At 34.5% G+C, this 16,384-nt stretch overlaps 1 protein-coding gene across 8 annotated transcripts in view; it reads left to right on the top strand.

Moving 5' to 3' along the window:
* Positions 1-13,938, top strand: part of TBC1D32 (TBC1 domain family member 32) — an 81,410-nt gene extending 67,472 nt beyond the window's left edge. For 3 of the 8 annotated variants that reach the window (XM_032184932.1, XM_032184931.1, XM_032184936.1), the window contains 6 exons: positions 5,495-5,564; positions 6,406-6,521; positions 7,502-7,656; positions 9,308-9,448; positions 10,641-10,829; positions 13,294-13,938. In XM_032184932.1, the coding sequence (XP_032040823.1) occupies positions 5,495-5,564; positions 6,406-6,521; positions 7,502-7,656; positions 9,308-9,448; positions 10,641-10,829; positions 13,294-13,413 (791 nt within the window). In that variant the 3' untranslated portion in view covers positions 13,414-13,938. Of the gene's footprint in view, positions 1-5,494; positions 5,565-6,405; positions 6,522-7,501; positions 7,657-9,307; positions 9,449-10,005; positions 10,599-10,640; positions 11,988-13,293 lie in introns of those variants that run through there. The other 5 variants (XR_004253103.1, XR_004253104.1, XM_032184934.1 and 2 more) reach the window with 5 other exon arrangements.
* Positions 13,939-16,384: the final 2,446 nt, after the last annotated feature.

Raw genomic sequence — 16,384 nt, 5'->3', positions numbered from 1 at the left:
TTGCTTTTATTTGTCTTTCTTCTGAAAAAGATATGAACATTGAAAGCCAATCCTTGATGCCTAGCTGTCAGAGGCAATAGGATGGCAATAGGATGCAGGAGGCAAGGAATTGAAATTTGCTATAGCAGTAAAACTGGCGTTATGCATTAGGGATATGAAGTTACTAAAATAGCTACTTTATCTTCCTGTTACCAGCAAATTCCAGTTCATTGAAACACAAATGTTTTTTGTAAATGTATTAGTTTTCTCAAGGTTCCAGCAAGCCTATTTCTCAAAGAACTCCACTTGTAGTGTTATCTTTTTCTTTACCGTGAGGGTGACAGAGCACTGGTGCAGGTTGCCCAGAGAGGCTGTGGAGTCTCCTCTGAAGATATTGAAAATCCGCCTGGATGTCGTCCTGCACAATGTACTCCAGGTGATCCTGCTCAGCAGGGAGGGTTGAACTAGATATCTTCAGAGCTCCCTTCCAACCTCGGTCATTCTGTGATTCTGTAATATGCTAGTGTCATGGTCTCCACCACGTGTTGCAAACTTCCCAGATTCAGGAATGCTATGACCTCTCATGGTTAACTGTTCTTTTGGGTAGCTCTGTTGGTGCAGGTGACCTTGCAGTTGAGTTTTCTATTTCCACTGACCTCTACCTCTGAAACAGCTGAAGCAATAGAATCGCAGGTATTCAGGCCTTAGGCATAAAATTGAAATATCCTGCTCTGTTCCTTCTCTAGTTGAGGCTCAGTTCTCCAGATGAACAAAATCTCGTAGGAACTTTCTACCATTTAATAAGCTTAGTCTACTAAGGATCAGGTGGATTGGGTGATGAACAGAAATTTTAAAAATGCCAATGGGAAGCTTCTTAGAGGGAGCAATGAATGAGAAATACAGGACTACATCACAAATTGGGCTGAGAGGGAAGGACGGAAGGAGGGGCATTCATCCCTTCCTCCTGCATCATTTGTTGGATGCATTTCTTTAAAGATAGGTGCTATTACCAAAAAGCATTTTGCCCTTTCCTAGTTGTTATGTAACTGGACTGAAAATGTAGTTTATTCTTAAAGATGTTGCTGCCAAAAACAGCTTGAGTATTTGTGATGACCAATACTCAGAGAAGTTCTAGATACGAATATTTTGATCTTCTATTATGATGAGGAATCTTTCTGATGACCTAGCAGATATTTTCAGCAATTAGAGTAGAATTGCACTTGAGATTACTTACTTACCTCTGATGAGGAGCCATTGTCTGTCTTCATTCACAGTTTAAAAACAACAATAATAATATATTTCTTTGAAATGGGATTTTTTTAGAGACAATTCAAACAATGAATACAAGATTCAGTCAGAATCTTGTCAGAAGCGTTATAGATGGATAATTTTTTGGAAGAGATGATGTTTTGATGTTCATTAAAGAACAGTAGCAAAATGGCAGAAGAGAATATGGTGATAAAAGTATGATTTCCACTCTTCCCCAACTCCAAAAAAATATGTTTTAAAATAGATAATTTTCATAAGGATATCACACAGTGTTTTATACTGCCTCCTTGGGTACCTTTACAGTGCCAATGTTTAGACACATACTAAAGAAGAAAAATAAAAAGAAAAGCTGATTTTTATTTAAATAAAAGATTTGGTCGGTTTCACAATTCTAGTTTTTATGGACAAAGCCAAAGACTAGAGATCTGATAGGAAAAATAACTACGTATTGTAAAGTTCCTTGAAGCTCATACAAGAATTATGCAGGTGCCTCTGACCATCATGGGATATTCAGTAGCTGTTTGCATTTTTTTTACTTACCTTTGATTAAAGGAACCATGTAATTTCTATCTATACAAAGAAAACTAATATTTCTTACCTAAAAATAGACTGAGTTAAAATTTAGAATTTTGCGGAGGTTATTTATGTTACCATAAAAAGATTTGGCCTGAACATCAACAAGTGAAAAAAGGTAAGTCAATACTGTAAGTACAGCATTAGTCATTTTTCCCACTTACCACAAAAGGAAAGGCAATAGTTTCTTTGGGATATCAGCAGTGAAATGGGAATAAATTATTACCCAAAGACCATACAAGTTGTATGAAATGTACTGTAAAGCTGTTTCAGCTTGGCATCCAGTCGCTTCATTGTGAATGCAATGTAGCCCATTTTCTGACTTAACCACATAAAAGTTTCTTTGTGGTAAGAGGAAAAATGAATAAGAAAACCTTTCAGATGAGTCGTAAAGTTGATGCATTGAAGTTTAGCCTGATCAGGAAGAATACTATTGGATTGTGTGTGCCACTTAACTCACTCTGAAGTATCTGTAGCTAAAGATTGACTTTAATAGTACTATTTACTTGCCTTTGCAAGTCGTGCTTTTTCAGAATGTCTGTTTTTATGCTCCTGAATGTTACAAAACTTTTGCAAAGTGCTGTGCATTGAAGCACTTGAAATGGGCGTAACCATAGTACAACTGATCAATCATAACCTCAAAGCAAGAAAACACTGAGATTGCATAAAGAATTGCTCCTTGTCTTCCCTTTTTCCTGTTCTTCCTGCTTCCCCTAACTTTTTGGGAAAGCATGAAAGCCAAGGAAAGGAATTTGCAATAAAACAAGAAGACAAGGAAAGGTTGGAAATAAGGGAAGATCACAAAATGATAAAAATAAGTACTTCCTTATTGTAGAAAAACTTATTATTCTACATTTTTTCATACGTAGTGTTTATATTCTCATGTTTAAAGTCATTATTGGCAATTAAGAGTTTGCAGTCATTGATGTTTCAAAGGAATCTTTTTCTCTTTTGAATTAATAAGATTGTATTAAATTATGGCTTCCAAAAACATAAATTATGCCTTCCTGTTTTAAGAGCAGCCATACTGATATATTTTTTTTTTATGATCAGCTTCTTAGAAGAGTGCATGGTAGGTTGCTAATGTAAAGAGTAGTTGCAGGGTTAAACAAAATGAATTGTTTACATCCTAAAGTGGTCCATACCTACTGCTGTGGAGTCATATGTATTTTAGAATGAGAGACAATGTCATCTTCCCATTGTAACTATTATTATTTTAATTGTAAGTCTATACAGCTCCTAAAGGAACATGTGGAATATCTTTCAAGTCATCCTTCAAGTTTCAATTTGGGTTAATTTCCATTTTACCATATTTTGATTTTTAAAATAAGAAGTATAAAATACCTATTTGACATAGATTTTTCTTTTATTAGATAAATAAAAAGGAAGTTACTAAAGCATGTTGTTCATTCCGTTTAATAATAGTCACAGCGCAGTATCATGTTCTTATCTAATTTACAGTTCAGAGAGGTGTTCTGCCATTTGTTTGAGGGTAAATGGCATTCTTGTTTAGAAAATTGTTCCATCAATGCCTTCTGCTTTTCAAGACAGTTAGTTTTCAGGTATATTGATAAATAATTGTCAAATATGTTTTGTAGAATATCAAATTGTGTACTAAATCCACAGAGTCATGAGCATCATTATAATAGTACAGTCACAACATACGACTGCAAGCTTGCTAGTAAGCTTTTTATCGATGGATTGCAATATGCAATATCTTCATACCCAACTTATTCTTAATAATAATTCACTAGCTTAATGGAACATTCAAGGTTTCTAGGTCCAGTTTTTAATCAGTAGGAAGTGGTCCTTTGTGTATTCTAAATGGCTTTGTAGTTTTCTAACGCCTAGTGTTCCCGGTTTGTTAATTGGAAAAGCAAAATGGAAATCAAAAATTTTGACAAGGAACCTCAATTTCTGTGTTCATAGTGTGAGTTGTCGATTGGTAGTAACTCAACTGCGTAGTGTACAGAGCTATGATTATATCAAGTACACTGGTGTAAGAAAGTGAGAGTTTTTGCCTTGATGAGATACTGCATAATATAGAATTATTCGGTCCAAACTCTATGTTAATTTTATCTTCTTTCATAATACAGGGGAAAATATCAAAGGGAAAACTGATAAGGAAAAGATCCTTTTCAGCAACTAAGAATTATTATACCAGAAAATAAAAGGCAATGAGAATGAATGAAATCAGTTGTGTTCTTGTAATGTTGGTAGGAAGTAAGCATTCAGTACTTGCTGTAAGCTGTTACAAAGTGGAAACTGGTTCAGATGGTGTGCTATCATATGGCTGTTTCTCACGACACCCTTGTTGGACTCTGAGAGCAGTTCCAGCATTTCCACCCACACAAGGCTCATCTTGAAAAGGAAGTAGAGCTTCCTTGGTGTAGAGATTGTTAGGCTGTTTCCTTCTCTCCTGCAGTCATGCAGGACTGAATATATACAGTCATGCCAGGACTGAATTAACCATTAGTTACCATTAGTCAACTCATTCAAATTCTCCTTGGCTTGTCTTCTAACATGGCTTCTATGTTACAGTATAGCTCTGGCCTGCACAATTGCAAATAGGAACCTGGAAATGGATGCACTGTTTAGGTGGTATTTGCAGCTTGAGAAAAAAGGTAGCTTGGAACAGTAGCTGTAAAAAGTTAGCAACTGTTTCAAGCATCTCCAGGGCTTTATAACTGAAATGCCCTGTGATTTTATATGTATTCTTTCAAATACTGTTTTTCTTGAACTTCTATTCTGGGGTTGAAAAAAAAAAAAAAGCTTTGACTTGAGATTACTATTTCAATCTCATCAGTTTATTGAATAAATTCAAGATAATTTCAGTCTACAGCTCATCTGAGCAGGACACTTCTTCTTTCTTTCTTTCTTTTTTAGACAATTTTTTAATTAAGTTCATTTTTTTTTCTTTTTTATTAGCACTTTGTCTCAAAGAAGTATATTAAAGGCTTAAGACCTCAGCTTTTAGCTCATAGTATTACTGTAGTGAATTTTTTTTGAGGTGTCGTTATCTTAGATGAGATGAGAACACGAAATAGACAGAACTTCACCTTTTGCATTTAAAATTTAGCATGTTGAGAAAATGTTACTAACGGGGTTGTTTTAATTCACGATTTATTAATTTGTTTATCTAACTTGGATTTCTCATTTAAATAAATGCAAAAGAATGGTGGTATATATTACTGTGTGAAAGAAAAATTATGGAACTACAGGATATTTAAGAAACAATCGATTATAAAATGTTCAATGAGATTAATATCAAAATAGAATTTTTGTTAGCAAGGTTGGCTTTACAGCTTGGTGACTTTAAGGCCACTGGAATGGAAGAAAGTAAACCAGAAAATGCGGCTTTGATTTCTTGGCAAGAAGGAATGAAGCTCTGCCAAGAAATGGGTCTGAAGATGATGTTTGTTCTCATCATGCTTTAAAGATAATGATAACCATATTAAAAGTGAACATTTTCCTGTAAAGAAAGTGATTTTAATTTAAAAAAAAAAGTGTATGAGGAATACAGGTTCTTGATGTTTCTTTGCAAATACTGCTAAACTCACTTAAATATGAAACAGATCTCCAAAATTAGTATCTGTGCATGGAAACTTTACATTAGTATTCAGTTTAAATCATATTTTTCATAATACTTTATTATATTTTTCTTTTGTTTTAGCCATGGATGCAGATGTGAAGAAGGAACGCCTTTCATCTGTGCAGCTGCTTGGTGTTGAAATGACAGTCAGGTACATGGTATTAAAATATTTCCCTAGTGTATTTCTAGAATTTGTTTGATTTCATGGAATGACTTTAATGATACTTAATCCATTAACTCAGTGTTTTATGCCATCTAAATCTAAAGATAATCTTTTGAGAAAATGAATTCTAAATTTCAAAATGAAAAAGGTACTAGTACATAATTAAATTATCTTTACAGATTATATAGGTTATTGTCCTTGATTGCTGCAAAGGCTAATTGTAACTCGTTAGTAAGATTTACCACTTAAATTACATTATCCTGAGTTATGTTTCTTTTCCTTCTCACATAACTTCTCTAAATGGTTCTGTTTAGCTAAGCTTAGTTATATGCCATTAACACATTTTATTTTGCTCATAATTTGCAGAGCTATGATGAAAGAAAAGTTAATGTGTCTGTACTTCCACAGATTGTTTTCTTTAGCATTAATATTTGAATTCTGATGCCAATAGTTACATATAAAATATACTTTAATTACATATAAAAATATACTTAGCTGGAATTCTAAACAACATACGTGAAGAAAATGAGTCATGTATCATAGACAAAGTCCTTGTTCCTTCCCATCACAGTTGCTAAAACTTTGAACTACAAGGAATTTGGGTAAGAAATTGTAACACTGAGTATAATAGTCTGCCATTCCCAAATGAAGAAACATAGCTTTTATTAAACCATTTTTTATATATCTACAACATTGTGGTTTTGATGTTCAGTATGATTACTGCTTAACTTTTACAGGCCTATTAAGTATGAATTCTTTCTTTTTATTTTTATTTTATTTATTTATTTTAACGTATTTAAGCAATTTCAATTTTAATTTCTTGTGTTAGATATGGAAAATACCTGAATTTGCTAAAAGAACATGCTGAAAATGATCTGTGCTTCGTCTTAATGAATTGTGAGCAATTTCTGAAACAACAGCAGACAACTGTGGTATCCTCACTTCGTATCCTTCTTGATTGCATAAATTGTGTGGCCTAAGAATGCTAGTGGAACTTGAGCCCTCAATTTGGGTTTATGATGGTGGTGTTATACGTGTAAATATATCCTGAAAGAAGAAGAAAAAAAGGCACTTTCTTTGAAATTTTGTTAAGTTAAAATGCACACACAATGCACTCCATAAAATATTTGTCATTCTGTTCCATATTTTGTTAAAATTGTTTCTCATTCATTTTTGTCATAAAGTTTTTTGGTGTAGGGTCACATATCGCTGTATATGCTAAAGAGTCTGAAGCAATATACCTTTGAGCATTAATAAATATTTGTGGTACTCCCGCAGTATCAATGTTCTGGTGCTATGTACTATGTAGATGTACTGCATATGTGTTATGTAGTACATACGTACTGTGGAACATTATATATCTATATTTTTAATATAGCAATGATAACTGTTTCCAATAAGCTTTTTTCTTCAAGCATTAGGCTTAATGTATCTCTATTAAAATATACTTCAGGTAGTCAGCATATACTTTAATTCTTTTTTGAAAGCTTTTATTTTACTTTTTCTTTTTTTTTCCCCCCATAATCTTCACAACTCTTGTCTTCCTCCTCTTCCCCTACCATCCTCTGTTCCTGTACTGTGGGCACACTTGTTTTTGTGTGAGGGTTTTGTATTTACATATTTTGTACTTACATATTTCTCTAGGTTTTTTTGTTGTTGTTTTTTCCTGATTTGAAACATTTGCTTATGGACTGGAAAAGAGTAGACTACAGGGAAAACGGCTTAAATTGTTTCTCTTAATTCAGTTGTAGAGACAGGTGTGTCTCTAGAAATCTGCTTTCTGTGCAGCTATATTCCGTTGTCCCATCTGTAACAAACAAGCTCTTAACTCTGTATGTTCGGGCCTGGGGAGTGAGGAAGGCTGCAATTCCTGCATGGCAGCACAGAGAAGTTTTTTGCCCAAGTTCCTTAACTTTTTAATGCAGACTGCTTGCAGGGACGCTATGCTGGCTATGACTGGTTTGCATCTTCTGTGTTCCTCATTATGTCAGGGGACAGGGAGAAGACTCTAACGTTTCTTCAGCAATTTTCTCATCTTCTTGTTTCAGCATTTCTCTGGCTACAAAGACTGCATGTATCTGTAAGAATTTAAAAGCTGTTTCTTTCTGAAAGACAACTTTGAAAGTTAAAATACATGTTATCAATTTCCCCCTTTTTAAAAATTGCATTAAGTTTTCATTAAAGCCCTCTAACTGAATGCATAACCCTGATTTTTTTTTTTTTTTCCAGAAAAATACAGATTTGCTCAAATGGTTGTTTAAAAGTAGTGAAATAACAGGTAGACTGATGGTAAAGGCAATGTTACCAAGTTTTAAAGCTGACAGTAAAATAAACCTTGTTAGTGGCATCTAATTCTGATGCAAGACCTTTTATTAGTAGCAGTAGTATTACAATGTGAAGTTTATCCTTCTGATTTTCAGTAAAACTCAGTTTTATGGTTAAAAGCACTAACATGTATTTATTAAATTTGAAGAATTATTACTGAATTCTGAACGCCCAAATTCTGAATGCTTTGCAATTTGAAATTAGTATTTTGACCAAGTTTGTAGTATAGGCAGCATGATTTCCATCTTTGATTGCATGTGGAATCATCAGTGTAAAACAAAAATCTTTCATCTTTCAGTTTGACTTCATACATTTTCACATTGTCTTGAATGTTTTGACCACAAATTATCAAATAACTGTTGTCTTTACTACAGAGTTCTGGGGCATAGGATGCACCATCTAGATTTTGTGCCTCTTCTGTATGCAAACCTCTGTTAAGACGAGTTGGTCTGTCTTTTCACCAGCAATGATTGTATTGCTCCACTCACAACGCCAAGGCCAGCCCTAAGGCTGTTCCAACACAATTAAATTTTGCTCCATTATGTGAATATAATTGTGCTAAATTCTCAGTGCTGAGAATTTAAGTGTCTTCTTCCGTACAAGAGCTAGACAGCATTGCAAAGTTGCTGCATTACTAATGTCCATTCTAAATACCTAAATGATTTCTCTTTCACAATATATCTTGAAGAAACAAAGAGAAAACTAAATAATTAACCTATTTGCATAATTTCCACAATGTAAACTAAAATAAAATGTCAAAACATAAATGAGGAATTATCCAGCCATTAGACTGTAATGCTTTAGGAAGCATTAGACTGCCTTAGGAAGGTGGAAAATTCCCAAGGATGTGCACTAACCTTCTAGCACGAAGCCAAAGATTCATTACCTAGAAACCAAACACGGATACCCAAAGCTTTCCATAATGATAACCTCTGTTTCTTTTGCAGCTCATAACAAAATTTCTCTCATACTCACCACACGTACTGCAAAGAAACATGCACCTAGAAAACAACTTTAAATACCGCAGAAGTTCGACTTTTTATCCACCAGTAAAAGGGAAAAAAATCCAACAAAAATGAATTGTTGTTGTTTGTTTAAAATGCAGCAACATTTTCTCCCTCCCTGCTTTGAGAATTAAAGCATAAATGCAATAAAGACTTAAGATTGTAAAGGATTAGTTAAGATATGTTTTACAACAGTTTCTAGCTTTGGATTTTCTTTAGTTTAACTACGTGTTTTTAAGATGTCAATGCAATCTTTTTCCGTATTCACTTATTTTATTTCCTGTCTCTAAAATAATTGTGATGACTTATGTTACAAGTATATATATTTTTCTCAGAAAGGTATTTTAAAGTAACACAGTTCTGTGATCTATAATCATTTTCCCCAATTTTGTTGTTAATCAGGTGCACCTGCCTATTACCACAGTGGAATCTGGCATCCATCCAGTCTATTTCTGCAGTGCACACTATGTTGAGATGTTGATGAAAGCTGAGTTACCACTTGTCTCCTCTGCCTTCCATATGGCTGGTTTTGCTCCATCCCAGGTAACTGATGAAATATCAAAGTATCTTCAACTTCTTGATTTAAATCCACAAAATCAAAGATGTTCAGAGTTAAAGTTGGAACTACTGTGGTTTTTCTATACGCGTGCGTGGTGGTTCTGAAACAGCATAAGAGATTGTTGAATGCATAGTGACTCAGGGCATTTTAACATAAATATTAACTATCTTCTGTAGAGTAATGACAGTATACTGCAACTGATGATCTTCTATTACAAGTTCATGCAGAAAATCTGATAAAAGTGAGATACTAAAAACTCAGATTTATCATTAAAAACTATAGAATATCTTATTCTCCAGAATAATTTTCACTGTTTTCCACGGGGAGGAAATGATAAATTTGGGACAGATATGTAACAGAAAGCAGTTCAGTTTATATTAGAAAAAAAATATATACTTTTTAAGGACTACTATAACTATTACAATCAGGTAAAAAAGATAAAACAAACCAAAAACTTTTATAATAATGAAATGTTACTAGAGAAAAATATTCTCTAGTTAGTTTTTATTTAGTTACTTTTTATTTTACATACTTAATACAGTGCTTTGGAAATACCGAATTCTACATGTTTGTACAGAACGTTGCTTATACTACAGTCACGATGAAGCATAAACAGCTTCATGCCAATGCATAGGATATCTCACTGGAGTAAGAGAGCTTATTTCCGTTCCAAGGCAAGAAATATATTTTTCATATTATGCTTTCAAAATTCCCTTTTGCCAGGATTTGCAGCATAAGAGGGGGGCAGATGCCAGCTTTAAATAGTCAGTTTAGGATTTCTTTTTTGAGAAGAGTGGCAAATAAGGGATTTTATCTCAGCATAGGAATAATGAGGTGCCTATAATTAGGTGATGAAAAATCATCTTGTATTTCACTGGTCTTGAAGTTTTATGCCTCAACTTCAACAGTTGCTATATATTCAGGTACAATGTATATGAACAGATATGATATGAACAGAAGCAGGGTGTGAGGTATAGCAGAACTCAGTGAAACTATTTTGAAGCTGTGCTTTTGCAGGAAGAAAAAGGGATTCTTGGCCTCTTTTGTACCTTTTATTTTTGTAAGTAGGGTAATGTTATAGGAAAAGGGCATTAGTATAGAAAAATTAGGAGATAATACTGATAAATTATGACTGAATATCTACAGCAATTTAATTATAATTTTATTCTCACCTAGATTTGTCTGCAATGGATAACTCAGTGTTTCTGGAATTACATGGACTGGAGTGAGATCTCTCACTACATTGCTACATGTATTTTCCTTGGTCCTGATTATCAGGTATATATGTGTATTTCTGTGTTCAGACATCTAGAGCAAGACATCCTGAAGCACACTGAAGCCCAAGATCTTCAGGTCTTTCTTAAAGTAAGGGTTTCTTTTTGAATTTCTTTCAATTGCCAAAGGGAAGGAAAATTCTCTATACTGAAAATTAATATACTACTTAATCTGAAGCACTTACTGAATTTCACCTATTGATTTTAACTGAGTGAAATAACACTTTAATTTTATTTTCTTCCTGGCAGGAAATTGTGGTTTAGTATTTTCCAGAGAATGGTTTTCCTGCATATTGTCCTGATCACCTCTCCTTGTAAGCAACTTAAATAGCCGCATTAATTTACTAGGGCATTTGTTTCAATTCCATATATGTGGCCCTGATCTCCTTAAAGTTGATATTCTTCAGAAGGGTGGGTTTATGCAGTGGTCTCCTTCTGAAGCCTGAAGAGATGTGGCACAAAGCTCAGTGATCTTTGTTATTCTGAACACATGCCAATTACTATACAATCAGCCTTTCTTAGATAATAGGCAACTGCATTCTGCCAGTATACTAAAGCAAAAGCACAGCAATTGGGGGAAAAACAGTGAACTCAACTTGGAATCTGATTTATTGTTTGTCTTTCTTTCTATTGTGCTGAGTATATATAAGTAAGGCGGGATGAGATTGATACATACTCCTTTGGCAAGATCTTGACATATCTGATACCACCTAAACTTTACATTAAAATGAAGTCATCAGTTAACAGCAAGTCATTGCAAAAATCAGTGATTTTGATCTCTAGTTTAATTACGGTTATTTTGGATATAACTACATCCATTTAACAATGGTAGACTTCTAATTCAATTAATTTATTAAATTTGTGGCAGCTCTGGATTTTGAAAGTTGTTTGTGCAATTCTTCTGATACAATAATATTCATCCTTTGGGTTATTTCAACGTCCAGAGTGAGTATGTGTGTGGTTTTATTTTTCTTTTGTGATCCTGTATGGGATTTCTGGTCAGTGGCAAGTTGAGTCAACAGTGTGGTATTGCAGACAACAGGGCCATCCATATCCTGGGTGCATCAGGCACGGCATATTTAATCAGTCAAGGGAAGGGATTTTCTTGCTCTGCTTAGCGTTGGCGTGGCGTCACCTCAAGCACCATGTGCAGTTTGGGGCACCACAGGATAAAAAGTACATAAAAGTATTAGAATGTGTCCATAGGAGGGTTATGAAAATGATGAAGGGTCTGGAGGGCAAGACATGTGAGGAGCGGCTGAGGCCCCTTGGTTTGTTCAGCCCCGAGCAGAGCAGGCTGAGGGGAGGCCTCATGGCGGCCTGCAGCTCCCTCACGAGGGGAGTGGAGGGGCAGGCGCTGAGCTCTGCTCTCTGGGGACAGTGACTGGACCTGAGGGAACGGCATGGAGCTGGGACAGGGGAGGGTCAGGCTGGGGGTTAGGGAAAGGTTCTGCACGCAGAGAGTGGTCACTGGAACAAGCTTCCTAGAGGAGTGGTTGATGCCCCATGCCTGTTAGTGTTCAAGAGGCATAAGGACAATGCCTTCCGTATTGTGCTAACTTTTGGTTATCCCTGAAGTGGTCAGGTGGTTGGAGCTGATGATCTGTGTAGGTCCCTTCCAAGTGAACTATTCTAAATATGAACAATATGTCAGCTCAGTCACCTGGGTTTAACACTTGCAAAGGTATTGGTCAGTTACCATTCTGTTGAAATACAAAAATTTAGGTTTGAGCTTTAGCCTGTAACTTCTCAGCACAGCATTCACAAATGTTAATTGCTGTAGTGGAGCAATTCCCCCAAAAATGGAAGTCTAAACTATTCTAAGAACATAATCCAAGTTTAAAAAACAAAAGCAAACAAAATTAATAATAATAATAATAAAAAACAACCTTTGAGTATTCATTTTATATTTTCTTAAGTAATGTCACAATTTCATACTAGCAGTGGTCACTTAGCATATGAAGAAGTCCTTCTGCCTGTTTTCCTTCAAAGAACTGATAGTAATTTTTCAAGCTTCTAACCTACATTATATTTCATGAAAAAATTATGATTTGATAGCAATACACCTTTGTTGCTATTATCTAATGAGTAGTTACATGTAGCTAGTAAAATTAAAAACAAATATTATTTTTCTTAATATATATATATTTAAATTTGCACATAAAGAAAGAAGTTGGAGACAACTTTGCTGTGAATTAAGATGATGTTATGCATTTTTTAAAAAAAAGAGTATTTTAGTACCTGATGTTGCCTTTTTAAAGCTCACTTTATTTTCATTAAAAATCTTCATATGTCATACTTTCCAAAAATGAGATGAACAACTTCTTTGTGAAAAAACTATTTGTTACCAAGAGTTAAGGAATTACTGGAAGTACCTTCTGGAACAGATATGCTTATTATTTATTTCTAAATATATTTTAATGTGTGTACTTTAAGTACTCAAGCCATGGCAAACAGAACAAAACTAACTCTATTCAGCAGCCTGGAATTCATTACATTTGAGTCATGCATCCTTTTTCTTATCTAATAAATGTTCTCTGTGTGTATTTGTGCAGGAAGAAGCACTCCATGGATTTCGAGTGAGTGATTATCTAGAATACATGCAAAGCCTGGAGCTGATCTACAGACCAGTGCTACTGAAAGACATGAAGAACATCAGAGTACAGAATACATAGATCAAGCAAGATAGATTTTTTGCAGTTTTGGTTACATTCTTTAAAAGAATACTGATTATTTGATATATCAGTCTGCACTAATACAAGTCAGGCTGTGTAAATGTATATACTGTAAAATAAATAAGGAGGGTTTTCAGAATATAGTTTTTGAAAAAGGACTTCATTTAAATTGGATGACTTACAGTAATCATATTTTCCCAGACAGGCTATATGCATAGCCTCATTTTTATTTGAGAGAAAGCTTCAGAAATCACCTGTAGATTGTTGGAAGTGTCTTCCTTAAAATGCCTAGAACCTGTTTCCAAATCAATTCATTATTGTCATATCCTTGTAGCACAGTCCTAAAAGCTTCATATATTGTAAGGGTCTGACAAAGTGATTTTTCTTAGAAGCAACTGTTAGTATGTATTCATATGCATGAGAACTGAACAAATGAAAAATAAATTCTCTGTACACAGCCGTTCTGAATTTGTGGATAAGGTTGAGAAAAGAGTGATCAAATGCATGCAATGAAACAAGACTGATATTCCCTTTTTTTTTTTTTTTTTAATAAATAAATAAATCATTTTGTGTCTTAAAACATCTATTTGTAACATATAATTCTGGTATGCATAAGTGAATGAGAAGTCCCTAGGCAGCCTGCTTTTCATATCTCTGAAAACAATCCTCTTTAAAGATTTTGATTTCATTCAAACAGGGAAACACTGATATAAAGTTTAATCTACACTTCCCTTTCATCATCTGTGAAATGCAAGAATTAAGGCTGCTAGAATTAAATCTGTGTTTTCTAACACCGGTACAATGTAGGTAAAAGTTTAAAGTTGTTGAAGTTGATTGAAATTCCCAATTTCAGAGGAAACATGTTTTCTTGAAGAGCACTGTATCCCATTTGCTCTGGGACAGATTTTAGATAAGTCAGTGGGCAGCTGAGTTGATTAAACATTCTAACAGCTTTCTTTTCTATATTACATTATATAACTCTTAAATAGATATCTAATCCAGGGAAGAAAAAAAAAAAAAGCACTTTTCTTTGCAAATACTTAATACTAACTGTAGTGGTCACTGTAGACATTGTTTTATGTCTCATTTCTCTTCTTACTCCCTCTACCAGTGAAAAAAATGAATAAAGCACATCCTAGCAATCACTGGCCAAGCTGAAGCTTTCTCTCCTGTCTTGCCTCGCACCCTCCACAGTATTTGGAGATTGCTTGTTCTTTTCGCTTTGCAAGAATTTTACTTGCTCAGTTCTGTATTTTGGTGGGCTCCTCTATTTAGGGTTTTCCATTTGTGCTTTCCTCAGTAATAGTAGTGATGTTGCTAGAATACCCATTCATCTGCCAAGGTAGTTTATCATCTATGACATCTGATCATCTATGACTGTGTCCTGAAGGCTGGGTTTGTGTTTTGCAAATATTTTACAAATCTGGTGGTCTGACAATTCACTCTGCTGTAGGCATTATGTTTTATAAATACCAGCAGTATATCATACCCCTCTATATTGACTCTCTTAAGCTAATATGCAGTGCCACTTTCTACATAGCATTTCATTCTTTCTGGGATTGTTCAAGGGTAATATCTAGTACAGGGCATCTTCGTGCTGGTGGCGGTTGGAAAGAAGCAGCTAAAGAAAGGCTGTTGAGGAAATTTCTACTATAATGGCTTCCAGAGTGTCCAAATCTGATATACCAGAAGAAGGAGGTGAGAACTATCATAACAGAACCAGCTGTCATCAAACCAACTGTTCAGGAGTCATGCTGGGATTCAGAACATGCTGCAGTAGCTGTAGAACTGGCTTTAAATGCTATGTTTACTTCAGAGCATCTGGAAATCCTTTTGCACTGGTGCAGGGTACCCATCTTTTCTAAAAGTGGCCTGGAATACAACTAGATGACATTTTCTAGGTTGTCTATTAATAATTTTATATCACAACTGTACATAAAAAGGCCAAAAGGCCTCTGGATAGATTCTGAAATTGGTGTATAACTACTCTGAAGAAATTCACTAAGGAATCTTATTCCTGTGTGATGAGTTGGCTCCCAAGCAGTTGATTAAGCAATGACTATCATTTTATCTTCCTGTTTAGAGGTGGGAAGCAGTCTGCTTTCAGAAATGTCACAGTTAGTAGGCAAGTCTTAGATGAAAGTTGACTTAATTAAATAAACCAATTAATGGCTTTAGTGGAGATTTTGCTTTGAGAGCTTCATCTGTATACACCCTCCTATCCCCAAAATACCAAATATATCTTTTTCTTACCAGATATATCCTTTCTTCAGATTTCAGTTTAAGTTTCAGCCAAAATAATTTTCGTACTATTTCAGTCCAGAGTGAAATAACCTGTTCTTACAGCTACCTTTAAAGATTTTTTTTTTGTAATTACTTCACCTAGCAAGTTCTGTATCGTACAATATCAGATGTTCAGTACTGTGATATTTTCAATGACATTTCTTTATCAAATGAAACAAGATTCAGCTTCTCTAGCAAAAAGTTATTTTTCAGCTCTATTCTTATAGGAGTAAGTCTTTGTTGGGTGAAGTATAAATAGCCAGCATAATTGGTCAACTGTCTGCTATGGCTACTTTAATTATTAAGCGGTATAAATTCCCCAAATGCATGCTAGTTATGTTTACCAGGTGATGTTGCATAGAGTTAAGCATTAAGAAGTTCCTTATTCAGTTAAAGAACAAAGGAAAATTCGATATTTTATTGACACCTGCAATAACATTCTCTTTACAGATTAGCTTTTCAAAAACATTTTGATTAGAATTCAGATATAATAAAACATTTTTGAAACACCAACAGAAACGACAAGTGTTGAATTTAGACTTACCAATTTCATTCCACACTTCACCATGAGTTAAACATTACTGTGAAATTCTTGAAAAATCACTTCACTGGATAAAATGAATGTGTGAGCACATACACATTCAAATTATAAAACTACATTAGAACCTGCAGTGAATTTCTGTAATTA

The sequence above is a fragment of the Aythya fuligula genome, chromosome 3 (genome assembly GCF_009819795.1).
Source record: "Aythya fuligula isolate bAytFul2 chromosome 3, bAytFul2.pri, whole genome shotgun sequence".
In the NCBI taxonomy this organism is placed as follows: domain Eukaryota; kingdom Metazoa; phylum Chordata; class Aves; order Anseriformes; family Anatidae; genus Aythya; species Aythya fuligula.
This window is presented reverse-complemented; position numbering and strand designations above follow the sequence as displayed.